The 26,480-nt window shown below is 35.0% G+C and overlaps 4 protein-coding genes and 1 long non-coding RNA gene across 8 annotated transcripts in view; 4 read left to right on the top strand and 1 right to left on the bottom strand.

Moving 5' to 3' along the window:
* The first annotated feature begins 139 nt into the window (after window positions 1-139).
* On the top strand, window positions 140-11,420 carry LOC124438428 (sodium/hydrogen exchanger 2-like). The gene is made up of 22 exons (XM_046988562.1): window positions 140-547; window positions 1,529-1,574; window positions 1,655-1,696; window positions 1,762-1,836; window positions 2,246-2,327; window positions 2,936-3,055; window positions 3,322-3,397; window positions 3,666-3,736; window positions 4,284-4,395; window positions 4,796-4,877; window positions 4,987-5,082; window positions 5,453-5,574; window positions 6,233-6,306; window positions 6,376-6,501; window positions 6,753-6,842; window positions 7,650-7,715; window positions 8,038-8,153; window positions 8,604-8,648; window positions 9,151-9,191; window positions 9,389-9,477; window positions 9,866-9,939; window positions 10,311-11,420. The coding sequence occupies exons 1-22, from the start codon at window positions 292-294 to the stop codon at window positions 10,690-10,692; spliced, it is 2,283 nt and encodes a 760-aa protein (XP_046844518.1). The 5' UTR covers window positions 140-291; the 3' UTR covers window positions 10,693-11,420.
* On the bottom strand, window positions 4,499-6,753 carry LOC124438429. Its single transcript, XR_006946091.1, has 2 exons — window positions 6,608-6,753; window positions 4,499-4,736 (listed from the first exon to the last, which is right to left on the bottom strand). It is a non-coding gene; the product is annotated as an uncharacterized LOC124438429 (long non-coding RNA).
* Window positions 11,421-11,517: 97 nt separating the features above from the next.
* The window catches only part of LOC124438426 (midasin-like), an 87,087-nt gene continuing 72,124 nt past the window's right edge, over window positions 11,518-26,480 (top strand). The window contains exon 1 of the mRNA XM_046988556.1: window positions 11,518-11,753. The gene's annotated coding sequence lies outside the window, so the exon portion shown is untranslated. The remainder of the gene's footprint in view (window positions 11,754-26,480) is intronic.
* LOC124438723 lies at window positions 12,607-13,816 on the top strand. The gene is made up of 4 exons (XM_046988925.1): window positions 12,607-12,784; window positions 13,026-13,220; window positions 13,390-13,681; window positions 13,765-13,816. The coding sequence occupies exons 1-4, from the start codon at window positions 12,757-12,759 to the stop codon at window positions 13,814-13,816; spliced, it is 567 nt and encodes a 188-aa protein (XP_046844881.1). The 5' UTR covers window positions 12,607-12,756.
* The window catches only part of LOC124438427, a 46,276-nt gene continuing 34,214 nt past the window's right edge, over window positions 14,419-26,480 (top strand). For 2 of the 4 annotated variants that reach the window (XM_046988561.1, XM_046988558.1), the window contains exons 1-5: window positions 14,419-14,667; window positions 16,066-16,138; window positions 17,857-18,822; window positions 20,736-21,442; window positions 21,536-22,127. In XM_046988561.1, the coding sequence (XP_046844517.1) occupies window positions 17,961-18,822; window positions 20,736-21,442; window positions 21,536-22,127 (2,161 nt within the window). In that variant the 5' untranslated portion in view covers window positions 14,419-14,667; window positions 16,066-16,138; window positions 17,857-17,960. Of the gene's footprint in view, window positions 14,668-16,065; window positions 16,139-17,410; window positions 18,823-20,735; window positions 21,443-21,535; window positions 22,128-26,480 lie in introns of those variants that run through there. The other 2 variants (XM_046988559.1, XM_046988560.1) reach the window with 2 other exon arrangements.

Genomic DNA, 26,480 nt, shown 5'->3' with positions numbered 1-26,480 from the left:
TACCCTCTATTGTCGTTGAAATCAGAACTTTTATTGAATACTGAAAGGTAACTTGCTTCTACGAAAAAATTGCACGGGCTGACTACCCCATCGGGTAATGGCAACTCCATCTTAAACCGCTGACGTTGCAGTTTTGGTTTCTGAGGAAGTGATAAATATTAATGATAGCTGTTTGACGAGTTCACAATAGAACCGGTGTTGCTCAGAATAAAAACGTATTTTTGGTCTTCTTTTTGTTTAAAGAAGGCAAATGACAAACGAGTATGGATTCCAGATAAACCATCTCGAATTATGATGAATGCTCGTGTGGAAACGATTTGTTTATGTACTTTGAGTTTGTTTATATTTTGTAATCAGTTTGTCGTTTTCGTGGATTCGAAACCTGTTAATAATACGAACCAAAATACATCAAATCATAATGGAAGTGAGAAGAATGAACCTCATCGTCATGAACACAAAATCAAAGTGGCGAAATTAGATTTTGAACATATTGCAAGGCCTTTTATCATAACAGTATGGGTGTTGCTCGCCACTCTACTCAAAGTCGGTATGTTTATAGGTTTTAACCAAATTTATTTGCTTAACATCTTTTGTTTTGATTTATATTTTCCTTAACTTGAAGCAACATTTCGTGGTAAATGTTTTCATTATGTCTTTAGTGCTTGTATATTTTATCATTTATTTTGCTTTGATATTTGCCAGATAAGTAAGTTTTAATCTCCGTGTATCCACATGAGGTCTTGAATTTGTAAATACATACGAAAGTCGATTTTATAAAAAGCGGCTTAACACCTGCTCGAGAGCAAATTATATTCTTCATTCAATGAAGTGTTCGTCTTTATTGAACAAGTAAACCTTTATTGTGCCACAAGTAAAAGCTGTTACGAAACTGCAATTAAAATTAAATACAAAATAAAGTTACATAACTCAGACTTCTCCCACGTAGAGCGATACAACGCTACGTATGAATGATCTTGAAATTTTTTCAGCAAACCATTCCCTATAATAGGGAATGAAGAGTATGTTTATTTTCCCATTGATAAAAATTGACATATGTTGACCGACTAAATTAGTTAGAAGCAATATGTCGCTTGTCATCATGACAGTCTGATTGCTAATTACAGCCAGGAAGCACGAAATGCAATTAAAACTTAAGTGTTCATTTCAAATATAATATTTTCATGCATTTACTTTTGAGTCTTTTGCTAGAATTTGATTGAAAACCATGTTTCTGGTAGTCTTACTACATATGAGGAAAACATACTTAAGAAATAAATAGTATAATGCCAGTAAAAGTCTGTTTCAATATATTGAATGTGTAATTTATGCATAGAAATTTATAATGCATGTGTAATAAATATAGCAACCTTCAAAATTAAAGTAAACATTTCACAAGGAAAGAAAGGCAATTTTAGTATTTTTATCTTGGCAAAATGTATGAAAATAGCCACTTGCTTTGGCATGCCAAGGTAAAATTTGAGGGTTGTATAAGAAAAGTTATTAATAATTTACATTTGGTTTAATATAGGATTTCATATGACCTCAAGATTGTCAAAAGTTGTACCTGAATCATGGTGAGCTACAAGTTACATTTATCCAAATCTGTTATCAGTGTTAATGTGTTCGAGAAATCATTCTCAATTATATCTTTCAGCATGGTTATTTTGCTTGGCATTCTTCTTGGATTAATTTTACAGTAAGATCGTGCTATAAACTGAGTGTTTGTAAATTGTTTATTTATCAATCTTTTATTTTGTAAAGCTATTCCAACTTCAAAAGTGTCGCAGATATTCCATTTTTCAACTCGAGAATATTCTTTCTGTTCATGTTGCCACCGTAAGTCGTCTTTCAAATTGATTGATTCACTTGCTTTGTCAAACAATGACATTTTCAAAATATTGAACACCAGAAACTATAAAGAGGATAAATCATGATATTGTTGAAGGCACCAAGGCTAGTGTTGATGATTCAACAACTATGACTATTCTTAGTGTGTTTCAAACTAAAGTATAACAACATTTAGTTGGTGTGAAATTCGAGTAGATTTCACAAAAGCAATAAAACACATGCAGTTATTGGTCCATGTAACATTGGCATTAGTCTGAGCCCAAACTGATCTGAGCCCAACAAATTAAATCAAATCAATAATACAGAGGTTGCAAGTCAACCATGAATACATGTTACAGAAAAAATTAAACATGGAAATCATGGAAATTTAATTTAATGATATGTATTTCATATTTAGAATTGTTTTGGATGCTGGCTACTTTCTTCATACAAGAGCGTTTTTTGATAATATGGGGACAATTTTACTCTATGCTGTCGTGGTATGTTATATCCTTCATGGTTTATTTTCTCAATCATAAGTACAATAAATATGGTGGAAAGTTAGGTGCTTGTCGGCAATATTCATTAAGGCTGTTGGAACATGGATAATTTGGGCGGCTGATATTCCTATAAGCATGTTATAATCTGTAGACAACAATGGATTTCAAAAAAAACTTAAATATGGCATTATCCTGCATACATGAAAATCATGTCAACAATTAATGATTTTACAACAGTACTGTAGATTATAAGCTCTTTCAAATAATCTTATCATGTGAAAATATGAAAAGGTTATTTGTACTAATAAGAAAGATTGAGCAAATTATGGTGTGTTAGTGACATTTGATGTGACGAAAAATATTCTTTTATGATGCAAGTGTTGAGTTACACTAATACTTGTTGAGAACCGTTGTACTGAGCTTGATGATGCTAGTGTGTGAGGATCAATCTGAGAATAGTGTGCTGAGCCATTTCCACCCTTCTACTCAAACATTTTACATATTAAATTTTTACCTTTTTTGTTCAGGGAACAATATACAACACATTTACTGTGGGAATTTTACATTCAATGCCATTAACATATTAAACTTATTACTTGCTTGTTCAGGGAACAATATTCAACACTTTTACTGTGGGAATTACACTTTACGCCACTACAGATCTTGGTATTCCTCTTCTACAAATGTTGCTCTTCTCGTGTCTCATAGCAGCTGTTGATCCTGTTGCCGTGAGTACTCAAATACTTTATCTATGTGTGCCTTATGAAGAAGAAACATACTAGTGATGTTTTCACTTATATTGAGACAGATGAATGAATAAGAAAGTCCGTTTTGTGTTATTTGTGAAACGAAATGATATCAGCGCTCTTAATTTTGAATTGGTTTACGTTGTTGTCAATCATTTTTTACTAAACTTGATTTGCTTTTTGGAGAAACATTTGTATCTTTTCTTACTGTTTGCTTGTATTTTTATTTATTTGGCAATATGTCCTAGGTTCTTGCTGTCTTTGAAGAAGTCCACGTGAACGAAGTGCTTTATATTTTAGTGTTTGGTGAATCACTCTTGAATGGTGAGTTTTGCTTTCGGTTTCAGGTCTGTCTACTTCACTTGTTCGTTGAGAAATTGCTTCTGAAATGAAACAATTTGTCTGTATTTTACATATGTATATGTAAATGAAATCATGACGAAAACTAGTTAATGTAAACTATATTTATATGGTATCAGGTCGAATACTTCTTTAACATATTTGACCAGATGCCTCATCTGACCAAAGCTGCGTTTTCGCCCCGTCTTTTCCATAGGACTTCGACTAAATCTGTTATTCTTGTTGAATTTAGATGCTGTAACCGTCGTGCTTTATCGACTTTTTGAAGCTTTAGTCACCCAGGCCACTGTGGAAATAGGAGAGGTTCGTATCATGAGTGATCATGCATTGAATTACCACCGACTTTTCATCGCCCAAATTAAAGGTGTTTCTTTTTGTTTTATTATTGTAATGAGAAAAACTAACACTTATCCACATAAAGTAAATGGTTCGAACCCGGGAGTATCGTTACAAGTTTGTAGATGTAGACCGTCCAGGTTGGTATAGTCCTGAGAAGGACTGTTTTTGTTGCTGTTGACTGACATTTCGACAACCTTAGCGGTAGTCATCTTCAGAGTCAAAAATACGAACCTGGACTGTACCAACCTGAACGATCTACAGTTAGCTTGATGTCGAAATTTACAAATGAACCTTTGATGGATGGTGTAATGGAAGTTTCATGGGATGTCTGGTGGTCATCTTCAGCGTCAAAAAATGACTTTCGCTAAGGTTTTCGAAACGTCAGTCAACAACAGCAAGAACAGTCCTTCTCAGGACTATACCAACCTGGACAATCTACATCTACAAACATGTATGGTAGTTATATTAACTTCATTTGATTTCCATTATGATTAAGTCATTTTCATTGCAGGTTTTCATCGGTATTGCAGCTTTCTTTGTTGTCAGTATTGGTGGTGTTCTTATTGGATTATTATGGGCGTATTTAACTGCGTATTTGAGCAAATTTACTGATCACGTGAGAGGTACGTATGTATGTACGGTAGGTAAATATACAGACGACATGAAGTATTAGAGAACAATCCAGTGCGGTTTCTGTGTGGCTTCAAAAGAATTATTAGAGAACAATTTTTAGAATATTTATTAGAATAATTATTAGAACAATTATTTGAACAATTATTAGGACAGCTATTGGAACATTTATTAGAACAGCTATTTGAACAATTAATGGAATAATTATTAAAGAACATTTTAATGCGCGTTCCATATGGCTTACCACAAACGTGTTGACTTCAATTTTTGATTTTTTGACTGCAAGTTTCGGACTCCAGGCTCAGTTTGATCTTTTTGTGGCGTCGGAATATTACTGAAAAAAACAAAAGTACAAAAAATATATAAAATGTTGAATTTGTTTTCTGTCTGTAGTTCTGGAACCGATTTTCATCGTCAGCATGTGTTACATGTCTTACTTAACTGCCGAGTTTTTCCACTTCTCAGGAATAATCAGGTAGGAAATATGACTTAATAAACTTAACATACTTTTTATTCAAGCGTAACATATATTATCCTTATCATTCTATGAGTGTTGTTGGATAAACTTCTCATGATTTTTTCAGTATTGTTACATGCGCCATTGTGATGAAACCGTACGTCGAAGCAAATATTTCGCACAAGTCCAGAATTCCTTTGAAGTATTTCCTAAAGATGGCAAGGTAAGGATCATGTTTTGTTTTATGTTTATGATTTCAATGGATACACGGGGATTTTCGTGAAGGTTTTCCTGTTATATGTCCAGGATTTTAATGGATACACGGGGATTTTTGTGAAGATTTTCCTGTTATATGTCCAGGATTTCAATGGATACACGGGGATTTTTGTGAACGTTTTCCTGTTATATGTCTAGGATTTCAATGGATACACGGGGATTTTTGTGAACGTTTTCCTGTTATATGTCCAGGATTTCAATGGATACACGGGGATTTTTGTGAACGTTTTCCTGTTATATGTCCAGGAACTCACTTGATGTAGATTCAAGAGATGACGAAATTTACGTAGTTGAATTTTTATGTGTAATTTTTCCAGCACCTTGTCAGAGACCGTTATCTTTATGATGTTGGGAGTGATGTTATTTGAGCGAGAACTCGAGCTCCATGCGTCTTTTACAATGGTCACACTGTTCCTAGTTTTTATCTATCGAGCTGTTGGTATGAGTCGCCTTTGCTCTATTTCTTATTGATCATTCTATGAATAGGCTAGTGACATTTATGATCATTGATCATTCTATGAATAGGCTAGTGACATTTATAATCATTGATCATTCTATGAATAGGCTAGTGACATTTATAATTATCGACTATTCTATGAATAGGCTAGTGACATTTATGATTATTGATTATTCTGTGAATAGGCTAGTAACATTTATGATTATTGATTATTCTATGGATAGGCTAGTGACATTTATGATCATTGATTATTCTATGAATAGGCTAGTGACATTTATGATTATTGATTATTCTATGAATAGACTAGTGACATTTATGATCATTGATTATTCTATGAATCGGCTAGTGGCATTTATGATTATTGATTATTCTATGAATAGGCTAGTGACATTTATGATTATTGATTATTCTATGAATAGGCTAGTGACATTTATGATTATTGATTATTCTATGAATAGGCTAGTGACATTTATGATCATTGATTATTCTATGAATAGGCTAGTGACATTTATGATCATTGATAATTCTATGAATAGGCTAGTGACATTTATGATTATTGATTATTCTATGAATAGGCTAGTGACATTTATGATTATTGATTATTCTATGAATAGGCGTCGTAATTCACTTTATTTATCAGGTGTTGTTATCCTCTCTTGGTTGGCGAATACATTAAGATTGAATAAATTAAACAAAGTTGATCAATTCATTATGGTAAGATGTGCTTAAAATATTTCCACCGGCCGCCGCCATGTTTGCTAAGCTTATAAAGTTTTTTCTCAGGCTTACGGCGGTTTGCGTGGCGCTGTGTCGTTTTCATTGGCTATTGTCTTGGATGAAAATGTTGAAAAGAAAAAAATTTTGGAAACTACCACCATTTGTGTCGTTTTCGCTACCGTGTTTTTTCAGGTAATCACCGTTGACGAAATTTAAGTTCATATTTTCACTTTGATCAATCATGTTTTTAGACTTCTTAACTTGCTTTTTGTTACGTCTGTTAGTCTTGATTTCCAACCTTCGTAACTTGCTTCATGCCAGTTTGTTTGACTTCCGCTTCTTCTCTCTGACTTCCGCTTCTTTCTCTCTGACTTTCGGTCTTCTGGCACATTACGTTCGACTGGTACTAAAAAGGAAATTAAAAAGTTTGTTGAAACATTTAGGGCATCACAATCAAGCCCCTGGTCAACTTACTGCGAGTTAAACGTGCTGTAAAGCGGAAGGAAGTCATGTTGGGAGAAGTTAATGATAAGGTAAAGTCTTGTTGGGAGAAGTGTATGGTAAGGTAAAATCATGTTGGGAGAACTTAATGATAAGGTATAATCTTGTTGCGATAAGTTAATGATAAGGTAAAGTCACGTCGAGAGAAGTTAATGATAAGGTAAAATCATGTTGGGAGAAATTAATGATAAGGTATAATCTTGTCGAGAGAAGTTAATGATAAGGTAAAGTCACGTTTGGAGAAGTTAATGATAAGGTAAAATTATGTTGGGAGAAGTTAATGATAAGGTAAAATCTTGTCGGGAGAAGTTAATGATAAGGTAAAGTCTTGTTGGGAGAAGTTAATGATATGTTAAAATCATGTTGGGAGAAATAAAGGATAAGGTATAATCTTGTCGAGAGAAGTTAATGATAAAGTAAAGTCACGTTGGGAGAAGTTAACTATAAGGTAAAATCATGTTGGGAGAAATAAATCATAAGGTATAATCTTGTTGAGAGAAGTTAATGATAAAGTAAAGTCACGTTGGGAGAAGTTAATGATAAGGTAAAATCATGTTGGGAGAAGTTAATGTTAAGGTAAAATCATGTTGGGAGAAGTTAATCAAAAGGCAAAAACGAATTTGGAAAACAAGTGATTTACAATTATCAACAGCAATCTCTGAGCATTTTGACAGATGTAAAGTTCAAAAATCTATCTTCTATGGTGAGGTAGGACTGACGTTCACCATAGGAGAGGGTGCAGTAAATCAATGGTAGAGTCCAACACGTTGCAAATGGCAAATCCCACAGTGCAATTGCCCTTTAAAAATTTAAAAAATTTTCTTTAATATTCTGCCTAGTTGATGGATCATCTTCTTGGTGGAGTTCAAGATGTAATCAAACACAGAGGAAGATATTACTGGATGGTATGATTAATGTTATTTACTAATGACGACCTTGTTATCATTTTGCGGAACGAAAAAATTTTCTGTTGTATTCATGTTTCGACTTGGACATCAGTCGTTCACACTGAGCATGATTAAAATTAGACATTTGCATTCTTGTAATAAATAAGTCTTTGCTATTCAGAAATAAATTCGTTGCTTTTATTTCCTGGTGATCGTATGCAATGACTCTTCCACTGAGTTGATACAATCTTAATTCGAAATCAGTTCGATGCTGATTTATTTAGCTATATGTTGTGTGAAGAATGGAATAATTTACATAATTTATATAAATTTATTGCAGAATTTGTATCACTATGTCGACTTAAAATACATGAGGCCTATATTTATGCGAGAAATGACGGACAAAAAAGTGATTGACGAGACTGTGTTAATGGTTTACAGAAAGATTTCATCGCGGTAAGTATTTGAATCTGTTTTTTATGTAATTCTCATTGTCTCAGTGTTATCCAGCTGATGGTCTCTTGTTTGATGTCTAAACAAGTTCCTATACAGGATCCTCTTAGAACCTTGTATCTTACCGTGGGATCCTACAAGATCCTGTAACGTCCTATAGAATCTTAATTAACATTTTATAGGATCCTCATTTAAGATCAAGATCTTAATTTTGAGCAATTACCAATTTACCCACCTGAATTGTTATTTGATAGAATCGAATCAGGGGGGTTAATGCATCAGATTACTTTTCGAATACTTATTATGACCACGAGCCCATCATCAATTTTATTAGTCTACACTAATATAACGCTTCTTTGAAGTATGTAATGTTAATCTGCATAATATGCGGACGAATTTGAAACCACGTGACTTTGATATTGCCTGTTTTTAAATTTTCTGAATATTTTATAGTGAACATGCTTCACCTGATATGAAACGTGATATACCCGATGACGAGTAAGATAATTTACATTCAATTTTATTATTCATTTACAATCATTAGAATTAGTCGTACACATTCGAATTAGAATTAGTTATACGTAATAGAATAAGAATTAGTATTATGTATAGTAATTACAATTAGTTGTACGCATTAGAATTGGAATTAGTAGTACGCAAAAGAATTAGAATTAGTATTATGCATTGGAATTAGAATTAGTCGTACGCATTAGAATTGGAATCAGCTAAAACGGATTAGAATTAGAACTGGTTATAAGACTTAGAATTAAAATTAGTGATACTTATAAGTAACATTAGCTCATTCATCAATGTTCTTTATTAGTGTCTTCCATTGGATTCCGTAACACGTAACATTACGTACTTTTTACTGGTGCAACTTTTGATTCTTACTGTAATCCATATTTTGGAAGTATGAATCCAATCCCTAAATCGTTAATCAATGTGTATTGGATTCCTGTAGCTACATTTTCATAACACGATCTACGTGATTATTTTTCAGTGAATTTGGGGACGTTGTAAGGGATCCACGTCGATCTGCAGGTAAATATTTTGATTTTTCGTGAAATTGTTTTTGGCATTCAATTTTCGAACACATCGTCTTTTTGAATGGACGTCGTTTGGTTGATGTATTCACGTAATGTCATTCGTACTGTTGCTAGTTTTGTTCACAATTGTCTTTGCTCCGAGACGAGCTTGTTTTCATTGAAATCATGAATATTCATGTCTCGTCACTTTAGGTGGTGGTTTGGCAAGCGAAGACTGTGAAAAATACAAAGTTTTAATGCAACATGCACAACTTTCAATGGCGTTGGGAAGTCAAATTAAGGTCACTACGCTTACTCTACGTATGAACTGATCTTTTCTCATATGAAACTATAAAAACCATTTCATTTATATCATTCCGTAACCAACACTCACGTTTGCTCGTGGAATGTAACACGTTTGCTTGTGGAATGTAACACGTTTGCTCGTGGAATGTAACACGTTTGCTCGTGGAATGTAACACGTTTGCTTGTGGAATGTAAATATTACATTGTTCATTCGCCATAAAGTCAGTAGATTTCCAAATAAATAAATGATTAAAATTTACAACGATAGCACGAGCAAACTTTCAGTTCCCGTGTACACATACCTCTCTAACTTTCTCACCTCAATTAGATGTGGTGGATCAAAAGGTACGTTTTTTTTTAAAATTTAATTTATTCGTGTTGCAGGGAACAAGAAGATTCTCAAAGAACAATATCGTTGACGAGACGGATATTTGCGATAAAGCTTTGCGCGTGAGAAGGTAGGAATGCAAGGAGTTGATCGAAATTCAATCAGTTTTCTATGGCTTCTCAAATGTGTACGAAATAATAACATTGAACAACACAGTCTTAAATGAAATGGGAGACCACAAAGTCTTAAGTTAAAAGGGAGACCACAAAGTCTTAAGTTAACCTTATAATATTTGGTGCACTAGGAAACGTAATTCTCTTCAATCAGTGTCGACGCTTTTTCCCCAACAAACATGGAGACTTTATAGTCCTCGTTCGAAATTTTAGGATTTTGCCAAGAACATCGTCCTTTTATTTAAAATTTAGTTTATCAGCATAATTCATCTTTCAACTGTCATGAAAAACTACTGCATGTTTTTTACGATGTGTTTCCCGTTCGCAGGCATTCACGACAAATGCCGCACGTTCCTCGCAGCGTAATATCAAGGCAGGTATCACGACAATCACCTAGCAACGGTGCCAGCGAAACAGATGGTCCACCACCACCCCGTTGCAGACATCATAGACACAACCGAAATCACAAACACCGTAAGCATAAGAAAGTAACAAAAAAGTTGAGTGATATTCCGGAGAGTCCTACGTCGAATGACGCAACATCAGATAGCCCTCCTTTGAGTAAATCTCCCGAAGATCGTAATCTGCTGCCTAAAATAAGTGATTTCGGATCCTGCAGTCCTCAACTCGCTATGAAATTCAGTAGATCAAGCGAGCCCGCGGTATCAAATGATCCCGAGTCACCGATGATGGCCGACACTGTAATGTGATGAAAGCGTATGACGTAGAAATATTGTGTTGGGTAGAAATACCTCACTTTCTCTCACATCGAAGAATATTATCTTGAATTCAAGCAAATAGTAGCTTTCATTATGGATGATCAAATATTTAAATACCACGCTTAATTCTTTCATAGTGAAAACTGTACATAGATGGAAAATAATCACCCCGATGAAGACGAGTTAACCTTCTCGGATGTACGCCCTAAACTTTTTTCTCAAACTCGCCATGCATTAACCATTTTGTATTCATTGTTCTTCAGCTAGATACCCACCCTCTTGTCGATTTTCATTCAAACGCTCGAACGGGTTCAACTTTTCACGGGAAATTTAGTTTTATTTAAAGATACGGAATGATCATTAGACAAGAAAGCAAAACATCAAGACTTAGCCACTTGCAAGCTTTTGCTTTTTCCTATAGGTAGTTATTCAATATTTGTGAATCAAATCATTTTAAGTTTCGTGCTCGTGTTAGAGGATTGGAACGAGTCGTGTAACATTAAATAACATTTGCTTTTCATAATACGATTTGTAATTCATAGGGAGTAGATAAATGGGCTGGCCACTACTCCTATCTTATTTGATAAACTTGTTTTTTTCTTAGACACGAGAAGATAATGTAATTAGCTAAGAATGTAATGTAAATGTACTTGTAATATTGAATTGTTTTGAACAATCAGCAATTACAAATGTTCAATTTTTCGCAGGATGTGACTTAATTTAGTTGTGCTTTAAGTAAAAGCTAAATGACTAGATTTTAAGCCTCACAAACTTTCGAAAAACCTTAAAAACAATCATTTGTCCAATGTCGTCCTCATGGATGGAAAAACGTTTTTGTCACTGCACATGGCACATGAATCCGACGAACATAAATGAAACAATATTTCTAGCTAAAAGTTTCGTAGGAATAAAATTATGTCGTTAATATTGTAAAGAAATTGTTTTAACACAAAATTTCAAGATAGAAGTTTCGAAGAAATGAAAATATGATTTTAAAATTTTAATGAAATTGCTTTAACACTGCAAGACGTCGAAGAAACATCGAAATTCAAGTAGGAACGACAGCAAATTGCGTTGACTTTTAACTTTTCTTATAATGATGTTGGAATTGTCGACATTTTCAATATTCTCTGTTTCGTAGATGGGTGGTAAATTCAGCATCGTTTGCAAATTTTCACCGAAAAGGCTGCAAGAAGTTTGTCTGGTTGGCTCGGATATTGAGGAAATTCTTGTGCCAGACTGGAAAGTATGTCTTGCGCAACCTAGATCTAGCTTGCGCAATTTCGGGAGAAATGCGCGTCCTGACGCGCAGATTTTAAAAAATTTCTTGTTCGCCGCGCATTTGTGAAATTTGCCGCGCAGCGCTAGAAATTATTGCGCAATATCAGCACATGTGCGCTGCAGCGCTGTTGTTTCCGTTGAAAAAAATTGTTGCCTGTTGAATGTCAATCTTACAAGCTGTTTTTACAGGCAAGTTCCGTTAATTGATTGGTAAGCCAATAAGCGTTTGATGACTAGAAATATGATATCTGGGCAGATTAACTACACATTCTTTGCTTTCGTTTTTCGAGCTTTCTCTTTTTAAGTGACTTCAAGGCAAACCATATCGATTCTTCGGTGTATTCTACGGTGATACGTGATATTTAATTAAACCAACTTGGGGTGTTCAAATTTGTAAGGTGAGTACACGTAATGGTTTAGTAAAATCAAAAGTACTGATACAAAATTACAAATGATAAAAATTCTGAAAGCATTAACGCTTCTAACACTAAACGCCCGGGGAAACAAGTTATTATTTAACAGTTATGTTTTTTGTGTAACCTAAAAGTAGTGGTACGAAAGGATTTCTTGTATTACAAACTACAAAGCATGTTTTAATTTATTTAAGGCAAATAAAATTCACAATCCTTACATAAAACATATTGATAAATGAAGCAATTTATAATTAAAACCGGTTTGCTAACGAACTAACAGGGCTTAGCTCGCTATTGTTTGGTGATAAAGCGAGATTTTTTGACAAACTTTTTTATCTAATTGTTTATTTATTTTTACTAGATGGCTGAGATTCAAGCAGTTAAATCAGGTAAATTCACGCGTTACAATAGTCGAAAATTTTCCTAACAACAATATACACAATATATATCAGCCATTGGTTGATTGCAGGAGCTGATTCGGTGATTCCTCGACAATATTCACTTCTCACTAAGAGTACCAAACCAACATTTGTGTGTTGCTAAAAACTAGTGCTGCTTGCCTTTGATACCAAAAAAACATTCATTACATTATCTTAACTTATGTTTTCATTGTTGTTGCCTAATTACTAGTTTGCGTTTCATGCAAGAAGGAATGTGGAAGCCATTTTTGCAAATTTTGCAAAAAAACGTGCCACGCAATTCCGCCTTGCTCAACATCAGCAGGTGATGATGAAGGTTTTGGTGCCCAGGTCTTGTGTAGTGGCTGTGCAAAAACTGAGACAGCAGCAGTGGCTAAAAATAAGCAGCAAACACTGTCTAAGGAAGGTAACAGAACAATTATCTAGTGTTAGAATGTTAGTCGTGTGTAAGAGTGATCGTGTTTGCGTCACAAAGAAAAGTGGCATGACATTGTCAGTGGGTTTTATAAAAACAATAGTAAACAACCAAGATTGGCTATCGACACATTTGTAACCATAAAAATTGTGTGTTATAGAGTTTCAGTTTGCCAACATGTTTAAAAGACATAGCAAGCAGCAGAAAACAGGACCAGAAGCAAAGCGAGCAAAGAGTGGACACGAGAAAACCCCAATGGGCTTTTGCTTACTTTGTTTTAGGCAAGGCAAACGCAAATTTTGGCTTGCTAGAGGGAACAAGTCCTCTCTAGCAAACCATTTAAAAACTCACAGCGACAAGGGCGAAAAGACCTTAGCAAATGACGCTATTAGAGAAGATTCCCCTCTTGCTAAATCTGCGCTACAGGCGTACAAAATGCTTAAATCGGCTAGGTAAATGAAAATCAAGTTCCCAATTCCCAAATTGAGAACTGCACTTACATTGTGTATGTTTTCTATGTTAATTGTATTTTCAGTACAAGCCAAGTGCAACAAAGTGTAGTGGCGACGGAATGGGAGAACGGATAGAAATTATGGAAGTCGATGAAAGGTAGCTAAATTGCTCATTCCCCTGCGTGAACCATAAAATAACCGAATATCACAAACTGCATACATGTTATATAATACATTTCTTTTACATATACAGTGATAGCTTTTTAAAATTATGAATATTAAATTGTTTCAGAGAGCTTGGTAAGGATACGGCTGGACATGCAACTGACGAGCTTTCGTGCAAAATCGTTTCTGGTGTCAGTGAATCTGAAAGTTGGGAGGAAACCGATGAAAAATATGAGAGGTTTGTTAGTGAAATACGGCATTTTTCTTGCATTATAGTATCAGATTTTACGACATTTTGTCACGATATTTTGTGAAATTTATGCCATAGTGGTTGAAAGTGTTGACTTTTTAGTTCAAGGCTTCCAATAATTCACTTGTTCGGATAAGTAATTTCTACATTACAAATTTCTTAAGTCGTTTAATATTAACGATGAAATCATTAAGTATTTCAACGTCTTCTGTTGAATTTCTTAGTACATATACTTTTCACACAGTTTGCAAGAAAATTTTAATGTTGGCTTTTTAACACTTTCATTGTTACAGCGAAGAGATTGTGAGAGTTAATGCAGTAAGTAAGACGACCAAATAAAGTTTTACATTTTAATCACGTCTTCGTAAATTCCTCCAATCTTCCCCGCCAACGATCATTAATTCTTGCTGTGATCTTTTCAAATACTTACATTGTTAAAAGAAAATTTATTTATAACGAGTTGCGAAACAAGTCATTTGTGTTATATTGATTTTATAGCAGACGGAAGCAAAACCCGTGAAGACTGTTTCAATTTTGTTGAAACACTGAAAGATCGGAAATTTGTTATAAGGTACGAAGACTTAGTTCTTTTGTATTGTTCTCAAAATTAAAGACTGAATGCATGATATATGTTTAAAATACCAGGTTGAGTTTTTAAATTTATTCATTGTATGTAGCCTAATGGCAATTTTGAGGAAATTACATTGCGTTAGGCGTTATAAATTTAATCGCCAAGAGCCTGTCTTTCTATTCAATTTGCTTCTTATTTTTCTTAGAACGTATCCTTCTAGATTAATCATTATATTTCTAACTGCGCAGATTATTCAGACAACACGGTAAAAAATCATTCAGTGCAAAACTATACAGACTGAAAGGATTCCATGCAATTGGAGTCTTTTTGTTGAGTTTTTATCCACAAGTAAAGTTGCGGATTACGACATCGTTAGAACAAGGCAATAATCTTGTTCGCGTATACTCATGACGCAGTGATATGATGTACCTGTCTGAAAATGCACATACAAACAAATTTTCCAATTATTAAAAATCTTCCAAGAGAAAAATTTAAGTACTCAAAGTTATAGGCTCAGAAATGTCTATTAGGCCGGTGAAGTATTTAAGTTATGAGAATCTAAAAAATTGTTACTCCTCTGGTTTATTATCAACCATTTATTTATGCTGCTATTTTGCATAAGTCAAATACCTTGATCAACTGATCATCGAATATGTTTTCAACTTTTAAAAAGTGCGAAAGAAACTTTAGAAGTTAGCTTGAAAAATTTTTGCTTTCAACTCAATGATGGAAATTCGAGGAGGTTTTGTCCCCAACCAAAATATCTTGCGGTGCTTTTGCGTGGGAGATTAGCGTGTTTTGTATGAGTGGATGAATTTTTGGAATTTCAAACTGTATCCAACATTGTCCATCATCAACATTTATTTAATTTCATGTATTGTAATAACTGACTAAAACTGAAGGGAAACATTCTCTTCCTCTAAGGTGACATATTCTTTTATAAGAGTTTGATAAGAGCTCAGCTCACCATGGGTTCAACGACAGCGGTTTTCGTTGGAAGAATCGTAGTCAATCGATTGTAAAAGTCAAACCATCAATTTCTTAGCAGTTGCGATCAGGAAAAACTAGCTGAATTCCAGTTTAATTATTAAGACTATGAATTTACTTATCTCTTGTGTTTTGTTGTTCGAATCATATTTATGGTGATTTATGCATGCGATATAATAACTGATGAAATTTTGTATTTTCTCAAATACTGATGATTTTCATTTTCAACCTAAGACATCTACGACCAAATAAAGTTTTAAATTTTGATCACGTCTTCTTAAATTCCTCCAATCTTCCCCGCCAACGATCATTAATTCTTGCTGTGATCTTTTGAAATACTTACATTGTTAAAAGAAAATTTATTTATGACGAGTTGCGAAACAAGTCATTTGTGTTATTTTGAGTTTATAGCAGACGGAAGCAAAACCCGTAAAGACTGTTTCAATTTTGTTGAAACACTGAAAGATCGGAAATTTGTTATAAGGTACGAAGACTTAGTTCTTTTATAATCTTCTCAAAATTAAAGACTGAATGCATGATATATGTTTAAAATACCAGGTTGAGTTTTTAAATTTATTCATTGTATGTAGCCTAATGGCAATTTTGAGGAAATTACATTGCGTTAGGCGTTATAAATTTAATCGCCAAGAGCCTGTCTTTCTATTCAATTTGCTTCTTATTTTTCTTAGAACAAATCCTTATAGATTAATCATTATATTTCTAACTGCGCAGATTATTCAGACAACACGGTAAAAAATCATTCAGTCCAAAACTATACAGACTGAAAAGATTCCATGAAATTGGAGTCTTTTTGTTGAGTTTTTATCCACAAGTAAAGTTGCGGTTTACGACATCGTTAGAACAAGGCAATAATTTTGTTCGCGTATACTCATGACGCAGTGATATGATGTACCTGTCTGAAAATGCACATACAAACAAATTTTCCAATGATAAAAAATTTTCCAAGGGAAAAATTTAAGTACTCAAAGTTATAGGGTCAGAAATGTCTATCATGTCGGTGAAGTAACTAAGTTATGAGAATTAAAAAAATTGTTTCTCTTCTACTTTATTATCAACCAATTTTTATGCTGTTATTTTCCATAAGTCAAATACCTTGATCAATTGATCATCAAATATGTTTTCAACTTTTAAAAATTGCTAAAGTAACTTAAGAAGTAAGCTTGAAAAATTTTTACTTTCAACTCAATAATAGAAATTCGAGGAGGTTTTCTCCCCTTCCCAAAAATATCTTGCAGTGCCATTTTGTGGGAGATTAGCGTGTTCTTGTATGGGTGGATGAATTTTTGGAATTTTAAACTGTATCCAACATTGTTCATCATCAACATTTATTTGATTTCATGTATTGTAATAACTGACTAAAACTGACTATTTTCTTGTCCTTCGTTAACGTTTTAAATGAATAATTTGAGAATTCCTTTCGTTTCTCCCCAGCAAGGATCACTGTCTCCTGCTGTGGTAATTTGAAATGCTTGCATTTTTGAAAGATTTTAATCTGCTGCTTGCAAATAGCAAAATAGGCATTCGAAATACTTTGATGGTTGTAATATGATGGGAACAAAAACAGCGAAGTATACTTGTTGAACTATGTCATACTTATCGTTCGTTTTCCTAAGTTGCAATGTTTTTTAACAAGATCAAACACCTGTATATAAAGTACAAGAATACAAGATCATCAAATATGGAAGAACCGAAAGTTTTAATGTAGTCATGTTAAGTAATTTCGAGCTCTACCAAATCATCTTTTAAAACTTATTACTACCTACAATAAATAATTCAGGCTTACAAAGATTTGGAAAAATGATTAATAGCTATATTGTTGCCAGTTGTACATTTACGCGTACATTTGGCCACTTCCATCATTTGCTAACTGAAGTTTCCACAAATGAATTACCTTCATTGTATTTTTTCATTGAATATCTTGGTGCATGGAATCTTTGAATGGGTTCAAATGTCTCAAAAATGGGTGTGCATTGTAGGCTTATGTTTCCAACATGTATCGTTTACACGTTTGCTTTAAAACATAAGCAAAAAAGCATATTACAAACAGTCCTAACATGTGTGGATTTTTATAAAACATAACGAATTAAGAAGTCAAGAAAGTATAGGACACAATACAAATATTAAGTAAGTAATGCATTGCTGAGATATAGTATAACGGTGACAGTCGACTTTATTACACAGGTATTTGCTACATTTCCAAAATGGATAACTCATCTCCTGACGTTGGTTCAACATTTGAGATGGAACTTTCCATTTAGGAAAGTGAAAGAAATTTGGAAATAACAATGGAGAGTTCCGACAAATCTTCGCTTGATTCCGATAAGAAATCTACATCATACAGTGACTTACCAGTGGCTTTATCGTTCTTGAAAAGGGGGAATTGTAGTATTGATAATAGAGATTATGAAACAGCAATTGAACTGTACAAAAAATGTTTAAAAGGTGCAGAGGAGAAAAGCGTCAAAATGATGGCACATTTTAGTCTTGGTAACGCTTACATCCTCTCTGATAAAATGGAGGAAGGATTGAACTGTTTTAATGAATGCTTGAATTTTTCATCTAAAGTAGACAGTAAATATTTTCAACATGAAGTATATTTTGGGCTGGAGAGTGTTCGTTCCACCAATAACAGATTAGATGATGGTATAAAGAAAGAAGAAATAGACTCTCTCTGCCATGTTGCATTGGGAGGATTGAATAAGTTGAGTAGAAATTACGAGCAGTCCTTGGAGCATTACAAAAAAGGATTCTCTCTTATTGAAAGTCTTTACAAGCAAGAAATACAACTTTCGCAACAGGAAAATCCACAACATCGACAAAAGAAAGTTGGTGGTATTAACGTTAGTAAAGATTTTATCGACCATAACATAAAGAACTTGTCAATTATTACTTCAACAGGAATCATGAATGGAGTGCTAATTGTTTATTGGGAATTAGCAGAATTGTTTGATAAACTTGAACAATGGGATGATGCAACACGTATTTATGAAATATATCTTGAGATTGTGAGAAAAGATGAAGACATAGAAAAACAAACCAACGTTGTACAGCGTCTGATACAAATATATGAAAAGGATGAACGTTATGCCTTAAAGGAGTCTATGGTATTAAATTTACAAAAACTGGATGAAAAAAAGAAGAACAAAGGTAAACAATACATACGAATTTAGTTTTAGAGGCAGTTTAGATTGATTAACAAAAATAAAAATAGGATTGAATGTGGCAGAATACTTTTATTTGCAGTTTATTACTTAATTTATTTGGCACAGAAATGTTTAGTGTGTTATAAGCATTTCTTTTTCAATGCAAATGCAATTTTTCAACGGAATAAATTTTTATTTTTTGAAAAAATCGGTCTCATTCGTGAAAACTCTAGCTGAATTTGCTCGTGTAAAGGCTTGATTATGCGATTTTGGAGACATGGTGCACATCATCAAATACTTTTTTGTCTTACCAGAGCTGTTTATTTCATGGTTTATGATATAAAGGTTGTTGATTAGTTATTTTGATAAATTATGCAATTGTATCAGAATCCTCGTTGCTATAAGGACACTTGAGCTTCTTTTTTAAAATCAATCAAGCAATCAGTCAATTGGATGTTGTGATCGTTAATTCCTTTCAATATTTAAGTGAGATCTGTTAACAGCAAGGTGTGATTAATGAGGGATGAGAGGTAGTGGTTTGTGTATTGGAGATGCTACTTCGAAATGTGATATTTCTTTGCTGATCATATGTAAGGCTTAATAAAAAGTTATCACATTATACAAACAGTCAATTTTTGTTTAATTTTGAACTGCGGTGAAGTATTTTTGCTGACTTATGTTTTGCGATTTATTGTGAGTTACGCTTTTTGGTATTTTAAAAAGTGTTTGGAAACAGTGTTTGATTCGTGATGTGTGGCATGTTTGCTTGTAGAGCGGAATTTAAGGCGTCTACCTTGTAAATATTGGATCAATTATTTGGCTTTTAACTTTTTTGCCGCAGATAATACCAAAACAGTGCATTAAGTACCATGTTTTATTTATTTTTTAGTTTTATTTAATTTTGCCTAAATAGAACTTATGTATTCACCACAAATAATTTAATGTACATTACTCATTTCAGCAGCTTTACTCTACTTCAACACAAAAATATAATGTAGTAATTAATTAATATATTTGCTGAAATCAGTTTCCCAGAAATAATGTGTACAATTTCATGTCACTAGGACTAATTCTTTATCGTTATTCATGTCATTACATATCTATTGTTTCTCATGTGGGTTGACACAAAACATTAGCGTAACAGGAATAGAAAAGAAGGCTGACTACGTTAATGAATGGGAGTATAAGCTGCGGATTGCATTTAAAAAAATATTGACTAATCGCAAATAAGAAATTCCAAGGCTGTCATCGGAGCAAGAAAAATGAATTCTGGCTTAGACGATTCTGAGTTTAATTATCTCATTTAAACAATAATTTTCACCCTTGCATTTTAAGTATTTCGAATTTACAATTATCAGCTGTAATTAATTTTCTTTGAACCTTTCGTATATGTTTTTCGTGTGCGTATTATTGTGTAAGAAATTAGAATTGGATGAAATGGGCCACTTCGGGTTTCATCACCAGTGGCATAGCCAGCTGCATGTTTTGGTCCTGCAATGTAAATTTCAAAACATCATTATTTGTTTTTCCAACACAGAAAAATTGCCATAACATTATTATTAAGTAAGCAGCTGGCTACGCCACTGCTCATCTGTAGTAAAATTTCACTGATAACCGTTTGGTATTAAAGAAACGAAAGTCAATGTAATACACACTGAAAGCGTTATATCACTTTTTAAAATTATAAAACTTCATGTATTTAGTGTTTTTGTGGTTTCCTATCTTTTACTTTACAAGAATAAATTGCTTAAATTAGTATTTTCTGTTTGATGCTTATTTCTAAGTTGGTTTTTCACATTGTAAATTGCTTTCCAAATCTTCGGTGCAACTGCGAAACTTGGAGTTACTTTTATTTGTTTGGCTTTTTTCACATTTTATCCATGCATTCTAAGTGTAATATTTTTACTCTAATTTTAGAATTGCAGTTTCAAGAGTGGGAATGTATCGATGAATCAAAAAAACATAAAGAATTGTTGTTAAAATTGATCGATAATGGGCGCGATCCCAAAGTTAAGGTTGAACATGTAAACGATGTACGCGTAATTTTCTCAGAGGAGTTTTGCATCGGCAAAGGAAGTGATGGAACCCTTGTTTATCTTGGATTGGCAAAGAATGGTTACGGCAAAGCAGTGAAACGAATACGAAAAGACAACTGCACCAACATTGCAGACCATGAAAAGAAAATTCTCAATAAAAAAAATGCTAAGGAATCAAAACATGTTGTGAATTATTGCTCTTTAGTGGAGGACGCTGGAGAATATGTCTATTTGGTACTTGACCTGTGTGAAGAATCGCTGGAAGATTTTGTGCAATCAAATGAATTAGCTAATCTTGTGGAATCGCTTCCTAAAATTCTCGAACAAATTTTAACAGGATTATTTGATCTCCATAAAGGCTCAGATCCTATTCTTCACCTGGATTTAAAGCCTTGCAATGTTCTACGAGATGCACATGGAAAATTTCTTTTAGCTGATTTCGGTATAAGTCATATATTGAAGAAAGGCTTAAAGACATATCGTGCTACATCTAGAAAAGGAACTGAGCATTGGATTGCTCCTGAATCGTATTGTGAAGATGAGGATTCATTTGATAAAGGACGTTACAAGAGAGAGTCTGACATAATGGTAGGTGTAGAAATGTAACCATTTGCTAATTTCATATAAATTCAATTTTTTAACTTTGCGTTTATCTCTGTTGCGTTTTTTCATTAATTTTAGAATGCAGGAATGGTGGCTTATTATGTTGCAACTAAAGGGAAACATGCTTTTGGATCTTTGGAGTTTAGACTACATAATATGTTGAATGGAAACCCAGTTGGCTTGGATGAAATCAATAATGTTGAACTTAAAGATCTTCTCACATGGATGCTACAGCTAAAACCTGAACTTAGGCCATCAGCAAACGAAGCGTTAAAACATCCTTATTTACTGTCCAATAATGATAAGTTTGACCTTCTCTGTGATGTTAGAAGTCAACTGGATACAGAGATACCAAATTTAAATCATCCTCTCTACGAAGATGTCCGTGAGCTAGTAAATGGTCTAGAAAATTGGAAAGACCGTGTGGATTTTAAAACATCAAATAATCTCAGAAAAGAAGACTACGAATCTACATGGTTAGGTTGCTTAAAATTTTTACAAAACTTTCATCAGCATTGGCAAGATGAATCTTGTCCACATCTGTCACAAATGGAAGGCAACTACAAAGAGTATTTCATACAGGTTTTCCCAGAGCTTCCTCTTCTTGTAAACAGAATTGTAAGGTTATGTGATTGGAAATCAATACTTGATCGTGAGGAAAATTTTAAGAGTAAGCAACAACCATAAAAATATTTTTGTTATAAAAGTATAGCTAAATTAGTGTTCGAAATATAAATATTACAGCCGAGGGTCTAATACGTAGAATTATTTACTGGGTCTTTGATATTTATACTTCGAGTCGATTCCTGTCTGATTTATTGGTTGCAACTAGATTAAATTAGTGTTCCGCTGTGGGGCGGATGCAGCTCAAATTTTAACATTCTATATTTAACGTCGCTCAAAGCAACATAATGCAATAGAAAGTGAAAGATTTTTTGGTTGGGGGAAGGGGGGAAGGTATATCGGCTACGACATGTTGTGTCACTCTCGAATGGTAAATCTTCGGTTATATACCCGATTTTGACTTCAACTTAAGAACAATAATCAAATTGTATTATACTTACAGAAAAATCTATAAGTCTACTAATACTACGCTAGAAAAAATTGATATTAGCTATCTTTTTAAAAAACTGTTCGATCTAGTTATATATCCCTTCCTTCGGTTCCTTGAATTCCATGTCACAGTAATGTTCCTCATGTATTGTATCTGTTTTTTGTCTGTTGCCAAATTCACTGATGAAAGTATTGTAGCAATAAAAATAGAATCAATCGAAATGTTCAGCGTCGAAAGTAATTTTTGAATGTCGAAAATTATAGAGTTGAGGCTCGAAAATAAAAAGTGTAGTGTCAACGATGTGTAAGCTAAAAGCCAAAATGAACCGTTCTTTTATTCTTCCGCTAAAAAGTAAATAGACACAAGAAACATGCTTCTGAAACTTTAGGAAAAAATATGTTGGAATCATTTATACACAATGAATGTGTTGTCGAGAATTTGCCTCCGCTTTTAGATCGTAGTCCTCGACAACTCACAGATATACGTTTGTTCAACTAAATATATTGTACTCATGCAACCCAAAGTTGCCGTTTTGAATACAGTCACCGTGCACGAACGTTTGCTCTTATTCTAATCACAGTACAGATACTAATGAATAATCGTAATGGTACATCACTATTTCACTATCATAAAAAACAAAACACTTCTAAGTCCCTCCCAATAAATGTCAATCATATTTACTACGGTATGTCCGTCAGTCCCGACACACTCCCCTATATATTAATTTTAAAATATATAACAGAAGGGACTGACTTCGTTAATGTTCAAAAAAGGATTATTATGCATGCAAATGTTTAAATATAATTTTATAAATGTCACCACTCTTCAGTTTCCACATGTTGTTGCATTCTTACTTCTGCAGCAACTGCTGCATCACGTCGTGGTTTCGGTTGGAATTCAGGAGCTGCAGGATTCAATTCGCCTTTGGGATCTAAGTCACACGATAACTCTAGAGGGTAGAGTTGCTGCACAGCCCGCTCGAGTCTTCCCTTCGCTGTTCTCAACCTTACTCCCCGTACAACTCCGTCCCGTCCACGGATCAGGTCTTCCACAATACCTACCTTCCACATATTCCGGTTCTTTTCTTCACTTTCAATTGCTACCACATCCCCATGGTTTGGATAATCTGATTGCTTTCCACCATTCCTTTGTTTGTGGCGCTCTCTCAATCCTCTGATGTACTCTCGCGTCCATCGTCGCCATATCTGATCTTTGTATTTCCTCAGCTGTTTAGCTCTTTTCCGTAGATTGGTCAATTCTTGTTGATGAGGTTTGACTTCAGGAAGATCATTTGGGTTTATGTGCAGCAGCTTGTTGGGAGTGAGCACTGGTTGCTCAATTTCGTCTTCTACGTAGCTTAATGGGCGATTGTTAAGTGCTACCTCAACGTCCAAGATGATTTCAGACAACTCCTCCCATGTCAATCTACCATTTCCAACGCTCTTATAGAAGCTACGCTTAAAAAGACCAATTAGTCGCTCAAATTGTCCACCCCACCAAGGAGCTCGACTTAAGTTAAACCTCCATTCTATCTTTCGTTTCGTAAGAAACAAGTTGAGGTTTTCATCCTTCTGGGCTAATCTAAGCCACTTTTCTGCAGCCTTAAATGTAGTAGCGTTGTCCGAATATATTATCTCCGGTCTTCCTCTTCTTGCAATTAATATTTTCAGGCTCGGGACGAACTCTGCAACTTCCAGTGATCTCAACAACTCCATGTGCACTGCTCGGGTTAGACTGCACGCGTAAAGAACAAGGTATGCCTTTCTTTCCACTTTTCCTTTCCCCATGTGTCGAATAGGGCCAGCGAAGTCGACTCCTAGCACTTGAAATGGAGTTGACCCTTGGGTTCTTGTAGTTGGCAATCTTCCTTCCGGTGGGTTTTGGAATGACTGTGCTCGAAACTTTACACAACCATAGCATTTGGACCTCACTTGCTTCACTAGTCGACGCAGTTTCGGGATCCAATATCGCTCTCGCACTTCGGCCATGGTTGCTGAGACTCCCCCATGGAGCGTTGTTAAATGTGCTTGTTCCACAATTCTCCTCGTAAATGTGGATTTTGTCGGTAGGAATATGGGATACTCCCCTCTATTCTACTGCGACACTCTAGTATTCCATTGCACCTTGGTTGAAGGTTTAATTCCAGCTTTAGGGTTTGATAACAAGACTGCTCTCTAAACCAATTTTGTTCACGTCTGATCCACCACAGTGTGCAGTTTTCAATTTCGTGGTACTTTATAGGACCTGCCTCTCGTTCATCGCGTGCTCGCCTGCAATTGTTGATGAATCTTCTTATCCAAGCAGAGATACGAAGGGTTTTGCATAATGGATACGATTCGACTAACGTGTCGAACTCGTTTTCCTCCTGGTGTTCCGCTCCAGCCATGACGTGTGCCGAAGACTTTTCTTCCTTTCTTATCTCCTCAGTGACTACAGGAAGTATCTCTTGCGGCCAATTCCCTTTATTGCTTAGCCACTTTGGTCCATGTCTCCAAAGCTCGTTGTCGACTACATGCCCACCGCGGCTCCCAATGTCGGCTGGGTTTTCAGTTGTTGGAACATGGCGCCAGACGATGTGATGGTGCTGTTGGATCTTTCTCACTCGATTTGCTACAAACTGGCGATATTCACCCTGACCGTTTATCCAGCATAACGCTACCGTGGAGTCGAGCCAACAATGAATTGATGTCACTCTTTCTTTACCGATTGCACGCTCTACATTGATCACCAGGTTTGTCACCATATGTCCAGCAACAAGTTCTAACCGTGGAATAGTAAGATTTCGTTTCGAGATCCGCGATTTAGAACAAACGATGCCTTGAGTGAGGTTATCTTCTTGATCCGTTACAGCGTAAACTACCACAGATACACCATCCTTGCTAGCATCTCCAAATCCGTGTAGATGAATAGACCGTACAGGCACATGAAGGGGTGCTAGTGGACGATTGACTGTATATGTATTAGGCAGTCTGTTGTACCAATCCCGCCATAACTTTCCCATGACATCATCAAACTCCTGATCCCAAGATAAACGACTTTCGCACATTTTCCGATACAGGAGTTTCCCAGTAAGCATTGTCGGAGATATAAGACCAATTGGATCGTAAATCTTTGCTAGTTGCGACAATGCACCTCTCTTTGTCGTCGCTGCGCTTTCTTCCTTTTCTGCGACGACACTGAACGTATCTTGCAGTTTATTCCAAGGCAGGCCCAGTATCTTTGCTCCTGTGTCCATTGTTCCGAGTTGTTCCTTTGCGTAGGTTGCGTTTGTTTTGTCTATGTCTTGTTCGGGTAGATCATCGTTGGATTTCTCCAGTTCAGCTGCATTGGAGTGCCATTTATGAAGCTTGAAGGTAGCATCACTAAAAATTTCTATCGTTTTCTTCTTCTTTAACAACACTTCGCCAACATTTGTGCCGCCTTCCATAAGGTCATCAACGTAAAGACCGTCCTTAATCTCCTTTACAAGAGCTGGATATGTTCTCTCCCATGATGTCAAATGTTCGTTCAGGACTCCTCCAAGAAGAAATGGCGAACACGTCAAACCAAACAATGCTCTCGTAAACCTATACACCTTAATTTCATCATCCCCGGGTGCTTTCCAGTGGAATCGTAACGCATCTCTCTCCGATTCCTTTATTCGTACTTGCAGGAAAGCCTTTTCGATGTCTCCAGTAACAACTATCGGGTGAAAGCGAGCACGGATCAGCACATCCCATAAATGATTTTGTAGCGGAGGTCCCGCGTTTAGGCAATCGTTTAACGATGGTTGGGTGGCGGACTCTTTAGCTGAAGCATCGTAAACTATCCGTAGCTTGGTGGACTCAGCAGCTTTCTTCACAACTGGTTTGTGAGGGATGTAGAATTCTCTTTTGGAGGCCTTTGTAGGGGCAATTTCTACTACGCCTTTTTCCAGCTGTTCGTTTATGATTGCGTTGTATTCTTCGTACATTCCACTGCGCTCTAAAC

This window comes from Xenia sp. Carnegie-2017, unplaced genomic scaffold (genome assembly GCF_021976095.1).
Source record: "Xenia sp. Carnegie-2017 unplaced genomic scaffold, XeniaSp_v1 HiC_scaffold_19, whole genome shotgun sequence".
NCBI classification, from domain to species: domain Eukaryota; kingdom Metazoa; phylum Cnidaria; class Anthozoa; order Malacalcyonacea; family Xeniidae; genus Xenia; species Xenia sp. Carnegie-2017.
This window is presented reverse-complemented; position numbering and strand designations above follow the sequence as displayed.